The following is a 23,987-nucleotide window of genomic DNA, read 5'->3' on the forward strand; positions in this document are numbered from 1 at the left end:
CGAAGAGCCCTGCTCAAATCTTGAGACACTGAAATATAAATAATAGTTGCCACAGTTGGCGCTACGAAATTCACTCATGGAAACGAACACATCTGTGTCTCACGCACTTGCAATGCATGTTAGCTGACTAGAAATCAAGCGCTGATACGCATCATTTTAAACCGTGAATCTGGTGATTCTCTAGTTGCGTTCAAAACGCCTCATGGCGATCGACATTAACGAATATTGAAATAGCTTCTGCAGTGCTGCTGCAGGAAAGGCATGTTGTAACTGTCTTAGTTCGAGTAATACGACTGATTACGACCGATTGTGTCCGGAACGCACACAGGTTTATTTCTGCTACATCGCAGCCATCTTGGAAGCTCCCCTGCTCTCTACCAGGGTTGCCTTCCTACATTCCAAAAAGTGCTATGCATGGACACTACACATGTGTAATGAGAACCATGGGGCAACGTTCGCATTGTTTGAAGTTAGAACAAAATAACACTTACGTGAAATTCTCTTTGTAAAAGAAGATCACCTCATAATTGTCATTTGCTGTGAATAACACATTCCCTTCAGCAGTACACAACGCCTCATGCAACGCTTCTTTCAAACGTTTGCCTGTAGAATCGCTTGCCACTCACAGTCAGGGGTTACTGGTGTGCGCAGTTTCTCACGCTTTTTCCAATGCAACCGTATGTCAGGGCATTTGGTGTCGCTCTTTCGGTTTGAGCCGACGATCGCGGCTCAATCTGGCGCGCGCAAGAGAGGGAAGCTGAGAGGAATGCCGCTGACTTCCGCCGCACGAAAGGCCGTGGGAGGATGAGGGGGGATGGGAGGGAAGGAGCGAAGGCAGTGGCGGCGTTGTTCTCCGACAGCAACTGCGTATATTTCGCAACCGCGCGCATGGGTTACCGGCATTGCGGCTTAATCTCGCGCTCGCAAAGGAGGAAGTGGGGAGGCAGCGCGGGAGAGAGGGCCTTAGTTTGAAAGCGATCTGCAAGCGGCTCCCCTACCTTTGTATGTGCTGTGTTCTCGTTGCTCAGTTTGCGCTGACGCGATACAGAGCACGAAGGCCCATTCGCTCACTGCTGCAGCCGCGCTTGCTCACGCCAGCGTTTTGACAGCGAGTGTCCTCGGTCATCGAGTGTGATGTGCTCATGTTTGCCTGTGAGTGCTGACACCGTGCATGGTAATGAAGTTAGTAAGCGAATATTTCCAAGGTGATACGGCCGATAAAACTTCTATCATTACTTCATAAAGCTGTCTACTAATTTGCTATCGCAATGGATGCTTCACCTTTCGGGCTAAACTGCGGCCTTTTTTAACACATTTTTCGCTGTTAACTTCTCGTTTTAGTGCATAAGCACTCTAGGGCTACTTCCGTCGGATATTTGTCCTTCTTTCCGTCCGTCCGTCCGTCTGTCTGAAACGCGTGATACGATGCGTTCCATGGGTGTACACAGGGTCCTGTGGGGTTATTGTATGAGAATGCCTTATGACCACATATGACTACTGAGATTTATGAATATGACTATATATAGTGAGTACTGAAGAGGTAATAAACGTGATTAAGGTCAATAAAAGACTAATAAGATTAATTACTGTGAAATGCATTCTGCGTAAATAAGGCTCCTTAAGATTAATGAATGGTAACGAAGCCAATGAAAATTAATGAAATAAATAATAAATAATTAGCAAATTAAATGTCTAATAATTAACTGGTAATTGATTAGACTTATTGTGGATAATTAGGGGCTTGATTAACATGATATTGATTAAGGCTATTCACTTTTGATTAAGCTAATGAGTATGAATAAGTGCACCTTAGATTATTTAGATTACATTTTCAAGCCCAATCACGATTAAGAAGGGTAATGGAATTTATTTCGTATTACATTACTTCACCCTAATTCCGATTCTTTATGATTACATAAATTTCGCCCAGTAAGATTACGTCCGAATAATGAGGTTCACTAATTAGGTAATTGCAACAGGTTATTGTAATACTTGCAGCACATTCCTTCATCCCCGACACAGTGAGCCGCGGTGCGCGTAACTCGGCCACTGATTGATTAGTTGCATGAGTGCAAGATTATTATTATTATTATTATTATTATTATTATTTGTTTATATATACATCACCAGAAAGAGAAAGCGAGGAGCAATCAGGCTGGTAACTGCCATCGGAAGGGGCACAACGCTGCCTACTCTTCAGAAAGGAGGATACAGAGACATATAAATGGAAGATAGGAAGAGGATGAAAGAGGAAAGATAAACATGACAAATCTCAAAAATAAAGAAGAACACATACCAAACAGGTCAGTGGGGCTGGTCACTGCAGGTCACGCTACTAAAGAATGTTAAAATAGAAGAAAAAAATTGGAGGACGCTTAAGCTTCGCCTTTACGAGTGGAACAATGGCGTTATCGGGCCCCGTTCGCATCGCATCTTTTTCAGTGGGCTTCACTGCAACACCGGACGTGGGAAAGCCAGCTCACAAAGACCAAGCTTACACCGATCCCCTTAAAGTCGGCTTCACTATTAAAGAGAAATCCATTGCTGGGAAGACGTTTTTCCAGGGGCAATGTAAGTCGTGTTATATTAAAATGTGAAGGTTGTAGCAATTTTTTATTATTTGATATGTCTTTGATATTTGATTTTATATTTGCTATTGCGCTGACGCGCACGCGTGTCCAAAACGGATTAGGCAGGCGAAGTCCCAATTTTACCTGATGCGAGCGCCATCTGGACAGCATTTTCGCAAGTAAACTACCCGAGCCATAGCCTCCTATATTTTATTGCGATAGCAATTATATGGACACTCCTAAGCAGATTTCTGCCGTCGGCGTCGCCGTTGGGGTCGCCGTCGCCGTGAGGTTCCGTATGACGTCAATGGAGATGAAATCGTCGCCGCGTACCGCCGAACGCTATATGTGCGAGTGAAAGGGCGCGAGGGACGCGCACTTTCATGGGGGTGAACCCACGGCGGAGAACAAACGCGCGTTCTGCGCCGTGCTCCCTTAAGGGCTGCAGAAGTAGACGTCTCTTTCCTCCTTTACAATCACCATATATGTAGAGCAAACGCTCCTTCTTCCGGCGCGCAAAAGGCCGTGGGGGGGAGGGGGAGGGAAGGGAGGCGACGTTTAGCTGCAGCACCAAGTGCCTATTTATATCAGAGGCTCCGGCAACAGTCACCAACGCCGCACGCATTTTGTGCGAACGCGGGCAAAACGCCGATGGCGTCGACAACAGTTCTGCGTGTTGCCGGTGCTACTGCATGTCCAAGTTTATACAGCTGATAAAACTACTATAATTACTCCGTATAGCTCTCTACAAATTTGCTATCGCAATTGATGCTTCGCCTTTGAGGTGAAACTGCGACAACTTTTTTTTTAATGTCCGCGCAGTGGAGCGGCGGAGGCCGTCCGCTGCCCCCCCCCCCCTTCCTCCTCGATTTACGCCTGCCTTCTCCGCAAGAGGCGCTCGCACCCCACATCCCATACGCACCCCATACGGCAGGAACGCTCGCGTTCCTGCCGACGCGAGCGGCGTCGCTTGACCCGTTTCGCTCTTGGACGCAAGAGGGTATAAATACGGGTCTACCGCTCGTGCTGCCAGAGTCCGACGAACGCCGTAGGCGCGCTTGCTGTTTTCGCTGTTGCCGAGTTCGCTTGCTGTAGGGGCACAAGTTCGCCCAATAAATTATATTATTGCGATATCAATTATATGGACACTCAAAAGCAGATTTCTGCCGTCGGCGTCGCCGTCGCCGTGAGGTTCCGTATGACGTCAATGGAGATGAAATCGTCGCCGCGCGCCGAACGCTGTATGTGCGTGCGAGTGAAAGGGCGCGAGGGACGCGCACTTTCATGGGGGTGAACCCACGGCGGAGAACAAACGCGCGTTCTGCGCCGTGCTCCCTTAAGGGCTGCAGAAGTAGACGTCTCTTTCCTCCTTTACAATCACCATATATGTAGAGCAAACGCGCCTTCTTCCGGCGCGCAAAAGGCCGTGGGGGGGAGGGGGAGGGAAGGGAGGCGACGTTTAGCTGCAGCACCAAGTGCCTATTTATATCAGAGGCTCCGGCAACAGTCACCAACGCCGCACGCATTTTGTGCGAACGCGGGCAAAACGCCGATGGCGTCGACAACAGTTCTGCGTGTTGCCGGTGCTACTGCATGTCCAAGTTTATACAGCTGATAAAACTACTATAATTACTCCGTATAGCTCTCTACAAATTTGCTATCGCAATTGATGCTTCGCCTTTGAGGTGAAACTGCGACAACTTTTTTTTAATGTCCGCGCAGTGGAGCGGCGGAGGCCGTCCGCTGCCCCCCCCCCCCCCTCCCTCCTCGATTTACGCCTGCCTTCTCCGCAAGAGGCGCTCGCACCCCACATCCCATACGCACCCCATACGGCAGGAACGCTCGCGTTCCTGCCGACGCGAGCGGCGTCGCTTGACCCGTTTCGCTCTTGGACGCAAGAGGGTATAAATACGGGTCTACCGCTCGTGCTGCCAGAGTCCGACGAACGCCGTAGGCGCGCTTGCTGTTTTCGCTGTTGCCGAGTTCGCTTGCTGTAGGGGCACAAGTTCGCCCAATAAATTATATTATTGCGATATCAATTATATGGACACTCAAAAGCAGATTTCTGCCGTCGGCGTCGCCGTCGCCGTCGCCGTGAGGTTCCGTATGACGTCAATGGAGATGAAATCGTCGCCGCGCGCCGAACGCTGTATGTGCGTGCGAGTGAAAGGGCGCGAGGGACGCGCGCTTTCACGGGGAGCGAACGCACGGCGGAGAACAAACGCGCGTTCTGCTCTGTGCTCCCTTAAGGGCTGCAGAAGTAGGCGTCTCTTTCCTCCTCTACAATCACCATATATGTAGAGCAAACGTGCCTTCTTCCGACGCACGAAAGGCCGTGGGGGGGAGGGGGAGGGAAGGGAGGCGACGTTTAGCTGCGGCACCAAGTGGCTATTTATATCAGAGGCTCCGGCAACAGTCACCAACGCCGCACGCATTTTGAGCGAACGCGGGGAAAACGCCGACGGCGTCGACAACAGTTCTGCGTGTTGCCGGTGCTGCTGCATGTCCAAGTTTATACAGCTGATAGAGCTAATATCATTTACTCCGTATAGCTCTCTACAAATTTGCTATCGCAATTGATGCTGCCGCTACCTCTGGAAAACGGCGCAAGCGAGCGCTGCATCACTACGACCGTGCAGGTGGACTGAGCTGTGCAGGTGTGGTCATTATTCTCGGTTTCGGCAATGGACAAACGAAAGTGGAGACGTAAGAAGCGAGACTCGAACGCGCGAATTGAGCGACTCAAGAACACCGTCGACAAGTACAAACAGGAACTGCAAAAGCTCAAGGAAGAATGCTACGTGTCTGCATTCCTGCAAGTTGTGGGGAAAGTGAAAGAGAAAGACCTGGCTGCTTCAATATTAGTGGAACAAGTTCACAATTTCGCGAAGAAGAAACCAACGTGGTCTGAGGTGACAATGCGCCATGCTGTGGTTTTGCGTAACCTCTTGACTCGTGCATACGGACACGTAAGGAGCACAGGTATTCTTCGGCTTCCCTGTCGAAGTACCCTCGAGCGCTTTATGGGCTCATCACGTGGAGAAGTTGGCATGACCGAACTCGTGAAGCAAAGGCTGTCTGCAGAACTCGCTTCTCATCCCTCGTTGCAAGCGATGGCATGCTCTTTAATTGTAGACGAAATGCGCGTCAAAGAACGGCTACTGTATCACAAGCAAAGAGATGCCTTCATCGGCGAAGTGGACTATAGTATGAACTTCCCCAAAGGAACAACAAATGAGCCTGTGCTGGCGAACTCACTCTTGTGTTTCGTCCTTAACGGCCTTTCAGTTTCGTTCAAAATACCCGTTCCGTACTTTTTCGCGAGAAACTGCACTGGCCGTGAGCTGCACATGCTCATGAGACACGTTCTGAAGGAAGTTGAAGAAATAGGAGTTTTCGTCGTGCGCATTGTGACAGACAACCACAAGATCAATGTCTTGGCTATACAACTTCTGTGCAACGGAAGCCTCAAGCATTGCATTGACCACCTTGGAAAACCGAATCGAGAGCTCTTTCTTGCATTCGATCAGTGCCACCTGATCAAAAACGTGCGATCACAGTTTTTGTCCCGTGACATCGGAAAAGGTGGCGAAATATTAGCGAACCACTTGAAGAACCTCTACAGAATGCAGCAAGGCAGCCTTGTAAAGCCAGTACGATTTTTGACGAGAAAGCACGTATTCCCTACGAATATGGAAAAAATGAACGTGCAGAGAGCAGTGCAAGTTTGTTCACCTCCCGTGACAGTTGCAATGAAGCTCTTGCAAGAGCAGGCGGGCCACACGTGCGACGCAAGCTTTGCGGGTGTTGGACCGACGGTGCAATTTATGGACACCGTGCACTGCTGGCTCGTGCTCATGGACGTGAGTAATTTTACCCAGCACATACATCAGAATAATGCAGACTGCAAGCAGTTTGAATCTGCAGGCGATGAATGGCTAATATGGCTGGAGACGAGCTTCCTCGACTACCTGGACGATCTCAAAAGTCAGTGCCTGGCAAAGAACTTCCTAACCAAAGAGACTTATGAGGGTGTTGTGATCACAACTCGTTCGAACGTTGAGTGCATTAGATATCTTCTTGAAGAGATGTCTTTTCACTTCGTTTTGACGAGGAAAATGTCATCGGACCCAATCGAGTCGTTCTTTGGCTGGCTAAGGAAATCAGCAGGATCAAATGAACAAACGGATGTCCGTGCCGTGCTCACAGGCATTGGGAAAACCCTCAAGACCGGTATCGCATCGGCGTAGAGTACAAGCAACATAATGGCAGCAGAAGAGAGTGATTGCTTGTCAACCCTGCCGCAACAGAAAAACACAAGGGAGCAAACCAGCGAGGAATTCCCTGCAGATGCACGTAGAGAGCTCATAGAGCGACTAAACCGAGATAAGCCTCTACTTCCCACTCCAGATGTGGCCGCATTGGCTATGGTTGGTGGCTACCTCGCAAGAGCCGTACGGGAAAACTTCGAATGTGAGGAGTGCTTCGCGCTCTTAACAAAGCCAAACGCCTCGACACCATCGGACTCACTCATTAAACACCAAGACGCGGTGTATTTCTTTACCCGTCCGCACAACTTCTAGATGTTCTCTACGCACTACAGAAGTTCGTCAAAGTTCTTCTAGCAAGAAGAAGGCGTATGCCTTCTTCCCTTTAAAGGAGGCTGTGAACAATGCTACCGAAATCCTCCGCGAGCACAAAGCTTTGATGTGTTCGAAGCCAGGGCACCAAGATAATTTGCTCAAATTGTTGCTTACGAAGTTCTTTCGCCCAATATTCACCAATTTCGCTCTGAAAGTGACAGACAAACAAGATGTCGCCAAAGTGTTCGCAATAAAGCCACTGTCACGAAAGACCCTGAAACTTTGAGCTTGATTTCACAGCTGGGGGCCTAAATGATAGGTCCAGTTTTCACAATATGTCTCGTGCTGCTTGCTTTCAATGTACTGCGGGGATGGAAAGAAACGCGAACAGTGCGGCACCTACATTCTCTGATATTTCGCATTTTTTTCGAGTGGTTGTAGCCTGCATGATAACTGGAAGCCACTAGATAACTATTCTAGCTTCTTTTTATTCCCACCAGGGTCACAGCAGGATGAAAACATCGCGCCGCACTGTTTGCCGTTCATCCCATCACCGCTGTACATCATGAACAAACACCAGTGCAAACTGCGCATTTATTTCACAGCTCCATCTCTAATACGAGCGCAAGTTTCTCTCCACAAGCACGCGCGCAACAGCGTAGTCGCGTCGTCTGCTCTGGGACTGGGATGGAGTGGCAGCGCGGCGTGGTGGCGAGCGCATGAACTAGAAGGTACGGGCGGAGCGCCTTGCTCCGCTCGCCACTCGGCGGGCATGAAAAAATATAGGAGGCTGTGCCCGAGCGCGCCGTAGTTGGTATGGTAGAAATTCTGGAAAAGGGGTTTGTGTTTGAGTTTCCTCGTAACAGAATTATGTTTTCTCGTACATTCCAATTACAATCCGATACCACCATGTCTGTAGGTGGTGGTTAAGTCGTACTTGACCATTTTTTTTGACAGACTTCACTGTGATAAATTCAATTTTTGTTCACCTAAACCTTGCACCACGCGGAGAGCCATGCGGTCGGGGTGGTTGGGGATGACTTTCTCCGCCATGGACGCCGACATCCATGCCGACGCCGGATTTTCTGTGACACGGGGCCATTAACGCTATCGCGTTGATAGTGGCTGAGGTATTATCGTTTGAAAATATAAATAAGCTACTAACCTGCACCATAGCCTCCTATATTTTAAGAAATATAGGAGGCTATGCCTGCACATAAGTGAATTACTTCAAGAAAAGTAATGAGAGCGCGATGAGCCTGGTCGCGTCGAGACGCACAACCACTGCGGTACAAACATTCGCCGAGTGTCGTACACCGCCGCCAAGGAGATCTTAGTCCCTCACTAGAGATGTGCGCTGTGTACTGAAAGCGGTACGCTCCAATGTCAGGAGCACGGTGTAAGAAGATAGGTGTTCCGACGGCGCGCCCGCGCTGGGGCGAGAGAGCGGCCACTTCGTGTGACCGGAAGTTAGCGCCGCCGCTAGGGGCAGCACGTGTTCAGGAGGCCTTGGAGAAGCGGCACAAGAGTGGATAATTTACGACCTCCGTCAGCATTTAAACACCCATACCCAAAGATATGCAATTTTTCGTTATTTAGACGCCAAATCCTGAGCAGGTTGAAGGTTTCATGCCACTTATTGTCAAAATACCGCCATATCAAACACGAGAGAGACGCGTCGTCTGCTCGAGCAGACGGCGCGCTGCGCTTACCGCTGCTCGCCGCGTCGGTGTCAATCGGAATGTCGGCAGAAATATAAAGGGATGTTCCTCCAACCAAGTAGAGTCTTTTTAAGCAGGCGAACAACATATATTCATAGAAATAAAGCATTTCTGCCGGGCGCGCCCATAAAAGCGACAGCAAAGCGAGCGAAAAAGTGGCCCCCAGAACAGGTGCTGCCCCTTGCGGCAGCGGCGTGCGTAGAGTCACACTAAGTGGCCGCGCCTCGCGCCGCCGTCGGATCACCTTCCTTTTTTACACCGTGGTCAGGAGTGTCTCGCAGCAACCACAAGACGTGCACGATGGACTGGCCACACGTCGTTGTCGTTACAAACGTTCGCCCACGTTCACACAGCCAACCCTATGCTCTAGCGCGACAAAGCAAGCCTCGACCACGAACACGTGGCGGGAACGTTCCATTTGCGACACGTTGGTCTGGATGCTGCTTGAGTAGATGGCGACGAATCGGCAGACGAGCTTCATCAAACTTGGACAAAATTTCAGGGCAGACACAGTCGTTGTAGGCGCAAGTTGAAGCCAGCCGACCAACTTCTTCATTTCCAGTGATCCCTACGTGTGAAGGTATCCATAGGGCAACGAGAGATACCGCACGTGAAGCAATTTTGTTGGCAAAGTGAGTAATGCTGCGCACAACTGGACAATCAATCTGACTGCTTTGTAATCAGCTAAGGGCAGCAACAATTGCAAGATGAGCAAAGTGCAAGATGATCGACTGGAAACAATGCTTATGCATTATCTGACAAGTCCCACTAGGGAGTTTCTGAACTATTTTTTTTAAATTTTATTCAGGCATACTGTTGGCCCGGAGGCCGTTACAGGGGTGGGGTACAGCACAGAAAATGAAAATAACATGATGGACATTATACGGAATGCACGCAAATTATACATGAAATACTGTCTTTTTGAGCATACATTCATAGAACACCAGGGAACTAGTACAAATACAACACCATATATGCAGATACAATAAACACAGTCTTATTATATCTAACATAATGTACAAAATTTTGTTTAGGACATGATTTGCTTCAGCTTGTTTTCAAATTGTGTTACGGTATCACATTGAATAATGGTTGTTGGTAGTTTGTTCCATACATTTATTTTTCTGGGGAAAAATAATAGGCGTATGCAATAATGTGCAGTTGAGATATCCGGAAAATATCTTCATGTGTACCTCTTGAGGTTCTGCCTTATTGTGACGCTAAGTAGTGAGTAGTTAGGGGGGGGGGGGGGGGGCACTTCTCTGCCAACAACCGCGCTCGTCGCTCGTCCGCACAGTCTCTTATCTCTCCCACGCGCAAGCCAGGAAGCGGGACGCCAGCGCCGGAGGGAGCATGGGGGGGGGGGGGGGGGGGGGGGGGGGGGGGGGGGGGGGGCGCACTTCTACGCTGTCAACAACCGCGCTCTTCGTTCGTTCGACCGCACCGTCTCTTATCTCCACACGGCTCTGACCTTTATGCCGCTCAGTTTCCGTTGATAGACCGCAGCGGGCGAAGGTACGTTGCGCTGCCAGCGTTTTGACAGTCGTTGGCTGCAGTCGTTCAGTGTGATCTATTCATGTTTGTTTGTGCGCGCTCACACCACGCTTGTTCATCCAGTTAGTAATAGTCGGGCCACATTTTCCAACGCACGCTACACATGCAATGCTGCCCAGATCGGCAGTGCAGCACTACAGGTGTGTCCCTTCGCACGCGCTGCCCACGGTAAGCGCTTCTCATCAACACCACCGTTTCACACGCGCCTTCTCTTATGGTAAAATGCCGTTTCCAAAGTAAGAAAAGAACCTCAAGTCTGGCTTCATGGCGTAATTCGGCTAAAAAGGGTAATTTAGGTAATGGCAACATTCCTGTCACAGAATCAGTTTGCGAGTAACGAGACAAAATAAATCGTGCAGCTCTTCGTTGGAATCTTTCAATCATGTTGATCAATCCTGTTTCATACACTCATACAATACTGGCATACTCCAGTGTCGGTCTTACCAGATATAGGTAGGCAGTTAACTTAGCGTCTTCCGAAGCGAGCTTGAGCTTCCTACGCAAAAACCAGAGTTTCATTTCTGCTGTCAAACAAATGTTTTTACCATGTTCCTTCCAACTCAGGTTCTTGGAAATAGTTACGCCTAAATATTTGAGGCTATCAACTGCGGCAAGTGTAAAGGAACCCAGGATGTAGTTAAAATCAACAACATGTTTTGTCTTGTTTGCGACACGAAATAGAAGAGTTTTATTTCACTTAATTTTCATTTTTGAAATTTCTCACCACTATTCAGCCACTTGGAGAGCGTCATTAAGAATTTTCGAATCGTCATGGTTGTTTATTTCTTTATAAAGGAGGCAATCACCTGCGAAAAGTCGCACCCTTATGTCTTTGTTAATAAATTGCGCAATAACATTAACATAAAGAAGAAATAAGACTGTATTCAACACAGACCGTTGTTGAACACCCGATGTGACGTCTAATGATTCTGATTTGGAGCCACTAATTTCTACGTAGTGAGATCTGCCTGTTAGGTATGCACGAATCCGTTGTGTTATATTATAGTATATGCCACGATGAACCAACTTATTAAACAGTTCTGAATGACGGACTCTGTCGAAGGCCTTGGAGATGTCGAGACAAATACAGTCAATTTGCCCTTTGCTATTCAAAGCCCTTGCAAAATCATCAATTGTTTCTACCAGCTGCGTTACTGTCGAAAGATTTCGCATAAAACCATGTTGATTGGGATACAGAAGTTTTCTTGTCTTCCAGGTAGGTGTATATTGATGTCGATATTACGTGCTCAAGAAGTACACAAGATAAGGAAATGGGGCGGTAATTTAAAATTTTATTCTGGTCTACAGATTTGAAAATTGTAACCTTGGCCACTGACCAGTCATTTGGGACGCGTTTTTGTTCAAGTGATGCTTTAACAATGATCGTAAGATAGTGTCCAATCCATTACGCATATATACGTAAAAAAAGGTCAGGACCATTATATTTTTTACATTATTGTTTAGCAGGAGGGAAACAATGCTTTAGTACGTTATGTTTGCGTCCGGCATTTCTGAGGAATGATGAGCAGGCATCTGTTTTGGCGACGCATCCCCGCCCGCGGTCGGGCGGTGATGCGGTGATGCGACAATCCGCATTTTTCACGGCCGGACGGCGCATGCGCCCTGCCCTGGCGGATTAGTCGCGAAACGTTTTGGGCGGCCATGCGGCCCCATCTGGGGGAAACGTCCCCCGAAAAAAAAAAGCGCTTGGACGCGCGCTACTGACAACTCGTGCCGTGTACCGCGTTGAAACTCCACTGGTAGTTCGACGTCAATGCAGTACTGAAAGTGCGCGTAGCGTAAGACTGGCTCTGGTACCGCGACGGGCTTTCTTATCGACGGCACCGAGAAAATCACCGTGCCTATAGCATCTTTCGACCGAAACCCGCGCGATAGGCCATCGAACCGACAACGCGATAGCCGCAACGCCTTCGTTGGTATATATAAATAATCGCGCTCAAAGTGAGTCAAAACATGCCTACGAAGTTGAAAGGTTGAAATGCGCAAGGCTTCGACCCTTTCACGCCATGCACATGAAGTTTGAGCCAATGTTGGTCCTGTTCAGCGAAGGTTAGGCCTGGCGCCGTCGAGTTCGTGCACCCGCTACCGGCGGACCCGTACTGAAAAGTAAGCAAGTTAGGACGAAGGAAACTGCTTTTATAGTTCAGTTCTGGTCTTAGCGATTTGAAATAAACTACTCTTCGCTTCGCACGGCGCGTACACAATAATCTGCAAGCGGCGACACAGCGCTGTGCCAACGGCTGTGCCAACATCTGTAGGTCACCATTCCCGTAGGCTGCCGCTCGTATTCGCAACGTAGATGGGTCGGTTTGTACGTGTTGGTATGCTCACGCATTTCTTAATTTCTGAGATATACTGTTTATCTCTGCGTCAAACGCGAAACAAGAGACGTACGATAAATTCGGTACAGCAGCATAAACAGCCGCCTCGCTCAGTTATATACCAACGGTGTCAGCGATGGCATCCGCGTTTTTGCGGGAGAACAACACGGCCTTTAAATGTGCGCTTATGTGAGCACATTTTTCTCTAATAATGCTTTATGACACGCGCTAAGTATGATGAAGTTAAAGAAAAGCGAGAATCAGTAATAAATTAACAGCCCGATATTTGTAACTGGATCACAGTCGCCGTTGAGTAGCTCAGGCGCTCATACTGACTCGTCTCACGGTTGAATAACGCGTCTCATGTGAGCAGGTATGTGTGTTTTATTCGACGTTTCGACTTTTTTTTCATATCAGCGAGGCACCTTTTCCCAATGTTTGACGCTAACAACGATCTGTGGCTGTAGATGTCGATGTAAACAAGCACACCGCTTTGCTAAATCCGACGCGGAAGGCTGCGCGGTCGAAAACTTCTTATTTATGCAAAATGTCTAAAGAATGTGCAAAAAGAATTGAAATAAAAGCGAGGTGCAAGCGCAGGAGTCAGCAACAACAAATTCCAAAGCCGCCGCGCCGGCAGAGGGTACTCAGCGTACCTTTATAGGCCACACTATAAACAAAACAGCGCTATCACGCCTGCTCACCCTACATATATAGTTGGTGAGTGCTACGTGGCTTCCAGGAACGACATGCTGCCCCGCAGAAGCCATTAATAATTATTTGCGATCCACGAAATGCACAACCGATGCGCACTCAACAAGGGCGCAGGTGCACAAATCAACCGGCGAAAGCCCCGGCACCCTACCAAAACGTTTCGGGTGGCGTGCGGCAGAGGGCAGCACAGGAAAATGAAAAAGGCGGATTTTTGACAACGTGTCTTTTTGAGCTACCCATTGTGTGTTTACGTTGTTATTATTGCGATAGCAATTATATGGACACTCCAAAGCAGATTTCTGCCGTCGGCGTCACCGTCGCCGTGAGGTTTCGTATGACGTCAATGGTGATGAAATCGTCGCCGCGCTCCGGACGCTGTATGTGCGAGTGAAAGGGCGCGAGGGACGCGCGCTTTCACGGGGAGCAAACGCACGTCGGAGAGGAAACGCGCGTTCTGCGCGGTGCTCCCTCAAGGGCAGCAGAATTAAACGTCTCTTTTCTCCTTTCCATATATAGAGAGCAAACGCAACGGGAGGGAGGGAGGGAGGGGAGGCGAAGTTTAGCTGCGGCACCAAATACGTAAGCGGGAAGGCCTCACGGCCTCCCACCCCACCCCGGGCCTGACCAGCCTGGCACAACACCCCTGCAGACTCTGCAGCACACCAAGGCCTTCCACCTCGGCCTGATACGTGCCGCTTATGCCTGCCGGTTTTGCTTCGCCCAGCCATGGCGACTCCACTCTATCCCTTCTTTCGCTCCCACTTACCCCTCCCCGTTGGCGCTGAGCCGTGCTCCCTCAAGGGCTGCAGAAGATAGCGCCAACCTTTCCCTTTCCCTCAAGAACCACTTATCATCAAATACGTATTTATATAGAAACGCCGCGAGCGCTCGGTGCGAACGCGGGCAAAACACTGACGGCGTCGACAACAGTTCTACGCGTTGCTGGTGCTGCTGCATGTCCAAGTTTATACAGCTGTTAAAACTATTATCCTTACTCCGTATAGCTCTCCACTAATTTGCTATCGCAATTGGTGCTTCACCTTTCGGGTGAAACTGCGACAACTTTTTTGACGACTTCTGTTTTTATTCAATTGCTCTTCAAGTTCTGATTAAAGCCGGCCACAGTAGAACAGAATCTGGCAGGAATCGTCCTTGATGACTCACATTACCACTGTTACGGAAATGCTATGTAAAGTTAAAAAATGTCAGTTTCGCCCTAAGGGCGAAGCAATGAATGTGATAGCAACACAGCAATGTGATACGAAGTAAGGTGAGCGGCTTTGGTAGCAATATGAATTGTTGTAAACATGAGCTGATTAAGTAAGCAGGTGTGCTGCGGCGTAAGTAGACCGACATGAAGAGAGACTCGATGACCACGTGAAGGCGCGTGTGAAACGGTGGTGTTGAGAAGCGCTTCCCGTGGGCAGCCCGTGCGAAGGGACACACCTGTAGCGCTGCACTGCCGATCCGGGCAGCATTGCATGTGTAGCGTGCGTTGGAAAATGTGGCCCGACTATTACTAACTGAATGAACAAGCGTGGTGTGAGCGCGCACAAACAAACACGAATAGATCACACTGAATGACAGCAGACAACGACTGTCAAAACGCTGGCAGCAAGCATACGCCGCAGCGGGCGAAGGTACGTGCGGTCTATCGCTTTTACGGAAACTGAGCGGCGAATGCACAGGCGCATAAAGGTCAGAGCCGTGTGGAGATAAGAGACGGTGCGGACGAGCGACGAGCGCGGTTGTTGGCATAGTAGAAGTGCGCCCCCCCCCCCCTCCGCTCCCTCCGGCGCTGGCTTCCTGCTTCCTTGCTTGCCCGCGGGAGATTGAGTGCGTTCGCTCTCCGTGATAGCGCGCGTCCCCGCACGCTTCCGCTCGGGCATACGGCGCGCGGCGCAAATTTTATCTATAGGGAACCTCACGGCGACGGCGACGCCGACGGCAGAAATCCGGTTGAAGTGTCCATATAATTGCTATCGCAATAAAATTACACAGAAGACGCAATAGATTGCACTCAACGCGTGCGCAGTGATTTGAAATTTTGACTGTGACTGCATAAAAACGGTTCCATTTGTGTTCTCGGCTGAAAGTCACTGCTCTGTTTATGTGTTCCCCACTCGGTGCTGCGTGCTCTTATGCGCTGTGTCACTGCCTTCTTTTCTCTTAAATGTTGTTTCCTTACCAACAACTTGGATCCAGATGTTAGTGCAATGTTTCAATACTTCCTGTCGTTGAATCGCCTTTGAGCACAAAGTTTTAACCGGTTACAACTACTGCCACCGATTGCTTAACTGGCGCAGATGGCGCCCTGTGTTACTTGCAATCGTTTAACCTAAAGTAAATAGGGACCGTTAATTATAGTAAGTGTCAGATTGTGCTCACATCGATGGTCGTACAAACACTTTAGGTCGGCGAATATAATAGAAGATAAACCCACCGTGTGGACCAGGTTGAAATACTTTAGATGTGATTCTTTAGTCAGTTATTTCGTTTTATATTCGTGTGTGTGACCTGCACAACCCTCCTTTTATTTACAGGGATATTCGAATATGTGAAGTCCTTGTGCCACGATATTGTCGACCAAGACATGACGATGAGCTTCCACGGACCAATGCCAATACTTCTAGCAGTTACTCCTTCCATTGTGGAGGTAAGTTAGTGCGCTATTTAGTTTCAAGGTGCGCCCTTTTCGAGCAAACCATGATCGCCGGAAGATCGAAAAAACGAAATGAAGAAAACCTCTCGCTCCGTTTCTTTTCACACATCAATATAATGTTGTGTCGCATACCTTAGCTGCGGTCCACATGTTTGTACTTCACTCGCTCTTGGCTTTCTTCGCTTAGCAAGGAGCTCTGAACAGGAAAATACTCGCCGCATAAAGGCCGTTTCACATGGTGCAATTTTGCAGTGCCCGCAGATGCGAAAAGATGTGAACGTTTATCTTAGCGCCAGCCTGGTTCGTCCGTCTCGGTGCGTGTGCTGTAATTATTCATACAAGTGCTCTCTGAATATTTCGAAAGGTGTAAAAGCCGACACCACATTTTTTTAGGAGCTGCAGTCACTTGTGTACGTAGTATCGTATCATTCTGACAGACATGGGCGTCGTTTATTTTCTCGTCCTGTTTCTTGCGCTGTTAGTGTGCTGTGAATCTGTATCAAGAAGCTTAAGTTAATATGCTGCAGTACGTAGCGCAGCCGCGTAGCCCCACTGCTAACATTAAAATACCTTGTTATGACTACGTTATTTGTTTAATAACAAAATCGAACGCTAAAATTTTGTATTCATTGTGGCAAGTGTAAAGTAAGAAGCTATCGAAACTATCCGCTAATGGCATACATGCACTTCTACCTGCTTGAGCACATTATCTTAAAAGAGGCTAAAAACCCTGATAACTAAAACATACGCGACTGCAGCAGGCACTATGGTTCCTTTCCTGCAAACGAAAGGCAGCATCCCAGTCTGTTAAGCTTGTCATGTACTTAACCTATATTAGACCAATGTTAGAGCATGCTAACTGGAGCCATTTCAAACTAGATTATTTGACCAAAATAAAATTGCAAGGAAAGCGTCAAGGTACAATCTAATGTGGTATTCCCGAACCGATTGTATTAGCAAAGTTTATGCCTCCCTGAATTGCCTGCATTAACCCAATGATGAAAACAGGGGAAGATTATTCCCTTTCTTGCTGTTGAAAAGCTGCTAGAATCTCAATAACAGACTACTTATGTTCTGAGGGAAAGTGAGGGGCACTGACAATATCTCTAATCTTTTGTATGAGCCTTCACCTTGAACGAAAATGGAATAAATATATTTACCTTTGCAAGCCTCAGAATCCAAACATTCTCAAAATTTTGAGGAGCCACATTAAATTTTTGAGATATAGACAATAAAAAGTGTGCCAAAGTGCAAGCGCACACTGAACACGCTTGAGTGGTTGAATGGCCAGCTGCGAATGCAAAAGCGTCCATAGCTGCTACCTCGAGGTAACTGCTAGGTTGCACGTGTGTTTCTCCTATAGCCCATGTACCTGGCAAGGGGAATGGTTATACGTAGTCCTGTGCTTTTTCTTTTTTTTTTCAATAGGTGGTGGCTAGCTGATTCCATCTGTTTATGTATTTATCATTTGCGTGCCTCTTATGTGCATGTGTTTATATCATGTTCTGATTGCTATACGCGCAGTGATGCAAGCATCTTTTTTATATATTGCACTACAGTCATTTATTCAACTTTGTGTTGAAATGTGCAAAATGTGGCCACCCAGTAATGGCCAGGACAGCCAGAAGGATTGGCAAAAAATATGATGCAGAGCCAATACACTTGCTTCAATCGCCATGAGCATGAGGCGAAGCTTTCACGCAACGGTCAGTTAAACTCTAGAAAATTAGTGCAGTGTTACAGTTGTATTTATTTCACCCGATGCAACACGTACTCATAGGCAATGTTTGCTTATTTACCGCACAGGTCACATAATGTAATGAATACATAGCACGGTGAACTCCCTCAAACGTCAGCTGACTAAGACTTCGAACTAACCACGAGTCTGAGTTCGTTTGAGCCTGACTGAGTAGAATTTTGGTGAATACCAGTAAGAGCAAGCTCGGTTGAGTAAACTTTTAGTGAATATTGTCATGTGGTAGTCAAGGAAAGCTCATCCGAGTATAATTTTAGTGAATATGAGTCAAAGCAAGCTCGGCAAGTAGATTTTTGGTGAATATGACTCAGTGCATGCAAGCTCACCTGAGTAGAATTTTGATGAACATAAGTCAGAGCAAGCTTGGCTAAGTAGATATTTGGTGAATATGACTCGATGCAAGCTTGCCTGAGTAGAATCTTTGTGAATATTAGTCAGATCAAGCTCGGCCGAGTATAATTTTGGTGAATATGACTCTGAACAAGCTCGCCTGAGTAATGATGGGATATGGTTAAACGAGTTTATGCAGTAATATATGTAAGTGCAGACTCATTAGCAACATTGCCTCCATCTTGATGGGCAATACCTACGCCTCGTGATGAGTCTGCACACTTTGTGAGCTGTGGACATGCAAGACCCAACCACACATGAAAAGATCCTATCATTCACACGAAGGAATGCAACCGGCTGGCTTCACTGCACAATTTTGATCTGCTTTTGTTTTATGTGTTATCTACGACTTATAAAAACCGGATGTCTGTCTGCTTTTCGCATTATTGCATGTGTTTTACAGGAAGTAGAGACAGAGAATCAAGAAAAGGCAAGGATGTTTATGGCTAAGTAGTTTCTTAGAGTACTGAGATATGTTACAACCAGCATAAACAAAAGTAATTAGATGCACTCAAGTAAGCGAAATGTGCAATTACCTTTTAATGTGAGGGTTAATACAGATGCAGTAAAATACAAAGTCTGCAACACACTGGAGGTTTATTGTTTTTTTATTCAGGAGAAAAATGATGCATCAGAAAAATGAGAAAAAGCTTTAAATATTGCTTCGAAAACAAATTCGCAATACTGTTTATTCCTAGTCAAAGCGTTAAATATGCTATTGTAGAAGATTCCTTACGATATCCAGTTTGCACGTTCGCTTTGCATCTCGCAGCGGAAGTAACAGAACCTTGAAATTAGATAATTCATTGGGGAAAATGCGCATGAACGCCCTAACCAACCGACTTCAACTAAATGGTTGCGCGTATAGCGTGACCTATTGACCATAGCATTTGTCCGCAGTTGCATATTCTTTAAATTGTTCCGTCCGTAAAAGCATACCGCGATAAAGCTGTGGCGTTTTCGTATATCGCGAGTTGTCTCCAGAACCGGAAAATTGGGACGAGATCCGAAGGCCATACCTTCCCGTGAGGGACACCTGTAGTATTTACCAACTCGCAGCGCGTGTGAATAACGGAAAATCACGCAAAAGTACGTACTATCAGCACCTGAAGCCAACCTAAAAAACAGCGTCGCTAGACTAGCAACGTAGCGTGTCAACAAACGCATAGAAATCACAGAACCGAATCTGACCTACGAGTTTTTATCTGCACTGTTCGCGTGTCAGTGCTGATATTACGTACCGATTGCGCAATCCAAGGCTCCACTCAATTAGTTGCACTGTTCGAGGCTTGTTGATCCAATATTTATAGACAAAAAAGTATCTATAAACGTTGCGTATAGCGACCTCCGCCATTTTCTAAAACAGACCGCGAAATACCTGTCGGCGCAATTATGACGGAAAATCGCAGCGATTGCTGCGACGCTACGACCAACCGGTTGGTCGCAGCCGAAAATCGCAGAATCGGCCCTGCGACTGCGATTTTCGTCGCATGCGACGAAAATCGCAGTCGCAGGGCCGATTCTGCGATTTTCGGCACTGCAATGAATCTCGGCACTGCGCTGCACTTGCAGTGCGATTTTCGGCACTGCACTGAATCGCACTGCAAAATCGCACCATGTGAAACGGCCTTAAGTATCGTGGCTGTCAGTCTTTGACTGAGCACTGTACTCTGTTTCAGCAGTTGCATGCAGCAGAGCCAAGGCTACGGTATCCGCGAGCGCAGATTCTTGAGCAGCGAGATGCAGTGCCACAGTTCTGAACCAGCTGGACTTCTAAATGGCTTGAAAAGGGCTCTTGCCGGCAGGTGTTATGACTGCTACCAGGCAGGAACAGCATTCGGCCGGATGGCCAGGAGTTTAATAACGCTCACACAAAAACGGGAACACTACACATCGTTTTTTTCAGTGACAGCCTTTTACCAGAGGAGCTGTCTAAGCTGGCCGTAATGTGTGCCGCCTGCCTACTGCGTTGCCTAGCAACCACCTCGCAGATCGTCGCGCGCTATGCTCGGGAGAGAAAAAGAGAAAATGAGAGAGAGAGAGAGAGAGAGAGAGAGTGAGAGAGAAACAAATTGTAGCAGCACCAACGAGGCAACGCGCAGAGGTGCTGCCGGCGCCATCCGCGCTTCTCCGTTTTCCCGTATTAGCGCCAAACGCTCGTGGTGTCCAGTGTTGCCAGGTCCGGCGAGGCGGCGTAGCCAAGAGCTAGCGAAGTTGTAGCGCAAATATAGCCAAACAGAAAAAAAAATTGCAAAATATTTCGTAGCCAAATATAGCCATTTTTATTTGCGATTTTAGTTGTGCATAAATTTTCACATTCGACGGCGGCAATCCTTTTTTGCACAACCCGTCGTAACAAAGTGTCCGTGCCGCCGTGACGTTAGGCCTTTTACATCAACAACAGCGACATCATGCTTCCACTGAACACTTTTTGGTTGGCCCCGGAAGCTCTTAGGTTCCAGCGAATCGCTGCAGAGGGCGAATCAGTGGTTTTATTTTATGACAGATGGTACTAAGTTATTATTTTTAGTTATTTACAGTAATATTAACTACGAACTCCGCTATTTAGCTGCCGTCAACACAAAATATTGTTTAGCGTCATCGATCTCTCACGTTATTTCTGCCTACGGCGTAGAAGTTAAGCCGTCCAGTGATCTGCGACGTGCTCTCGGCCCCTTTTTAATGAGCTAAAACAAGTATTTCAGCCTATGATATCTCCATTATTTGTCTCATCACCCTAACTTGTTTTCCCGTTCTTTTGTTTTTGTTTTTCGATTAGCTTGGCCTGGGTTAGCTGGGACACACACTACCTATATAGTGTCAATTTAGATCAACCTGGCCGCCATCTTAGGTCTCTAGCACGCCAAAAACATACGTTAAGAAAAGGGACAGGCAACAGATGCCACTCACGGTCTGAATCGGTGTAAACGGAGCTTTAAAAGATTACTGCGAAAACCGGCACACTAGTGTAAGAAGCGCGCAGTCGTTTTCGACGACGAGCACGTTCCGAACGCAACTCGCTCGAAATGGTAAAAGCCGCAACGGCTCACAAAAAGCAAAGGTAAACGAGAAATTGATAACACTGGTAATGCTGTGAATACCGGTTAATGTCAAAAAGCAAACCATGTTGATGGCTAATAAAGTTTTAGAATAGGGGCCCCTCCCCTAACGTTTGGGGCCCCATAAAGCCTTGCGGGTGTTAGCGTTGGGGCATGCAGGAATGAATAGTTTTGGAATAGGCGTTTTGCGTTTGCGGATATAGGGTTGCGCTTGCCGAGTCACTAAGGCGTCAAAGAAAAGGGGTTATAAATGCTGAAATGAAATATACCATTTTATGATCAGAAAAGTAATTTACACTTTCGTGTTTTCGCCTTTAATTACAATTTAGAACTTATTCTATTAGCAGCATGCAACTTGTTGGGCTTAGCTTTGAGTGAGTGAGTGAGTGAGTGAGTGAGTGAGTGAGTGAGTGAGTGAGTGAGTGAACTTTATTGGGTCCACAATAGACGCGAGTAAACTCGACGTCACCTGGCTAGGCCCATTCGGGGACCATCAGGTCAAACCTGATGGCCCTCTCGCGGGCCCTCTGGACTGCCAGGATTTGAGAGGTCTGATCCTGGGCCTTTGAGTAACCAACTTTACCCACCTTCAACCAGTCAAGTCAATTCGTGATAGGCCTACGAGCCATGAAATCGACTTTTGAATTCGGAATTAGCGGCGTATAATGAACCAATCTTCATTACACATGTTAGCTGAGAGAAATCGATAACCGTAATCACTTCTTCTAGCTTACGAACTACATGCTTTATCACGAATCGAGCCCAGTTTTGTGCTAGGTTAGAGCCGTCGCTTCGATGGGCGCCGCCATGTTTGTTGACGAAAGCTTTTGGGGTAGCTTCTGGGGCTCCCGCTAAATCGATGAAGTAGCGTGCCCGACACAAAACCCAGACACAGTTTCCGTCTTGCGCATGCGCAGTGGCTTCGACGCTATTTCTTTGGGGCCCCAATACGTTTGAGGCCCCTATTTATATAAAACTCTTATACTTGCTGAGGTTTTACGTGCCAAAACCACGAAATTATTGGGAGGCACGACGCAGTGGGGGACTCCGGATTAATTTTGGCCACCTCGGGTTCTTTAACGTACACCGAAGTACACGGGTGTTCTTGCACTTCGCCTTGACCGAAATACGGCCGCCGTAGCCGGGAATCAAACCCGCGTCATCGATCCAGCAGCACGACACCTCACAAGCTAAGCTAACACGGTGGGTGAAATTCATATGACGAGGCGCACTCATGTCATCGTGGCAAACATGTTTCGATATTAGCAGAATGAGTATCTGCATCCGTGACGTTACGGGCAAACCATCTAGAAGTAAAAGCACCAGAACCCACGTTTGGCTCGGGGTCTTGCTCCCGTTCTTTTTTATACGTTCTCGCATACTTGCCCCACTTCCCCATGTTTGGATTCTCCTCTCTGAGGAGGATAAAAATGTATCGAACGTCCAACCTATCGAAATGAATCTCGAATCTAAGCATGAAGCAAAATTCATCTAGCAGGAAAAGGAAAATGGCAGTAAAGCTTCGTGCCAGAAACGTGGAGTAGGTCTAAACTGTGCCCGGCGCGATACTTCACCCGGAAGACATGGCCATGAACACACTGGAGCGTGTCATCCACCCGTGCTTCCCTTCTTTCATGTCGGTGACACGATCGCCCGAAGGCCCCGACCCTATGTTATTGCTCTCCCTTCCTGAGCATAGCCATGTTAGTACAGTGTACTGTGAAAAACCCAGTACTCCCAGGTTCATCCCGATGCCCGGGGATCGGGTGCCTACCGGTAAAGCAGGGTATATGTTTAAGTGCATCAAAGATCAAAGCCACCGGCTCAGACAACAGCGCAGAGATGGAAGGGAAGGCAAAGGGGTGGGGGGTCATTTCACGCACGCACACACGCACAGCCACGCGGCCGGCTCAGCCAGCTAAAACACAGCCTTCGAGATTTGCTTCTACCCGATCAGAGCCACCTCTGGAACGTGTATTAGGGCGCCACTTATAGCCCAAACACAGCCAAGTCGCAGATTTTCAGTAGCCGAAATATAGCCACATTGCCAACTCGTCGAAGTGGACACCAAAAAATTTTTCCCGTAGCCCAATTTGGCTATGTATAGCCAAACCTGGCAAAACTGGTGGTGTCTGTGACTGCAGCAGGCACCTCTGCAGCAGGCGCCTCTGGCGGCGGCTCGGCCAAGCTTCCATCAGCTGCGCGCTACTGCGCATCCATCCTACGCATTACATGACCAGCCCAGCTCCATTTCTTCCGCTTAATGTCAACTAGAATATTAGCTATCCACGGTTGTTCTCTGATCCACACCGCTCTCTTCCTGCCTCTTAACGTTAGGCCTTACATTTTCCGTTACATCACTCTTTGTCCGGTCCTTAACTTGTTCCCGAGCTTCTTTGTTAACCTCGAAGTTTCTGCCCCATATGCTAGCACCGGTAGAATGCAATGATTGTACACTTTTCTTTTCAATGACAGTGGTAAACTCCCATTCATGATTTGGCCATGCCGGCCGTATGCACTCCAACCCAATTTTATTCTGTAAATTTCTTTCTCATGATCAGGGTCTCCTGTGAGTAATTGACCTATATAAATGCACTCCTTTACAGACTCTAGAGCCTGACTGGCGATCCTGTATT

General features: G+C 47.8%; 1 protein-coding gene across 1 annotated transcript in view; it reads left to right on the top strand.

The window, feature by feature from the left end:
• LOC119464912 (cytochrome P450 4V2-like) overlaps nucleotides 1-23,987 on the top strand; it is a 240,576-nt gene that overhangs the window by 37,807 nt on the left and 178,782 nt on the right. The window contains exon 2 of the mRNA XM_049655595.1: nucleotides 16,028-16,140. Coding sequence (XP_049511552.1) covers nucleotides 16,028-16,140 — 113 coding nt within the window. The remainder of the gene's footprint in view (nucleotides 1-16,027; nucleotides 16,141-23,987) is intronic.

This window comes from Dermacentor silvarum, chromosome 9 (assembly GCF_013339745.2).
Source record: "Dermacentor silvarum isolate Dsil-2018 chromosome 9, BIME_Dsil_1.4, whole genome shotgun sequence".
Classification (NCBI taxonomy): Eukaryota; Metazoa; Arthropoda; class Arachnida; order Ixodida; family Ixodidae; genus Dermacentor; species Dermacentor silvarum.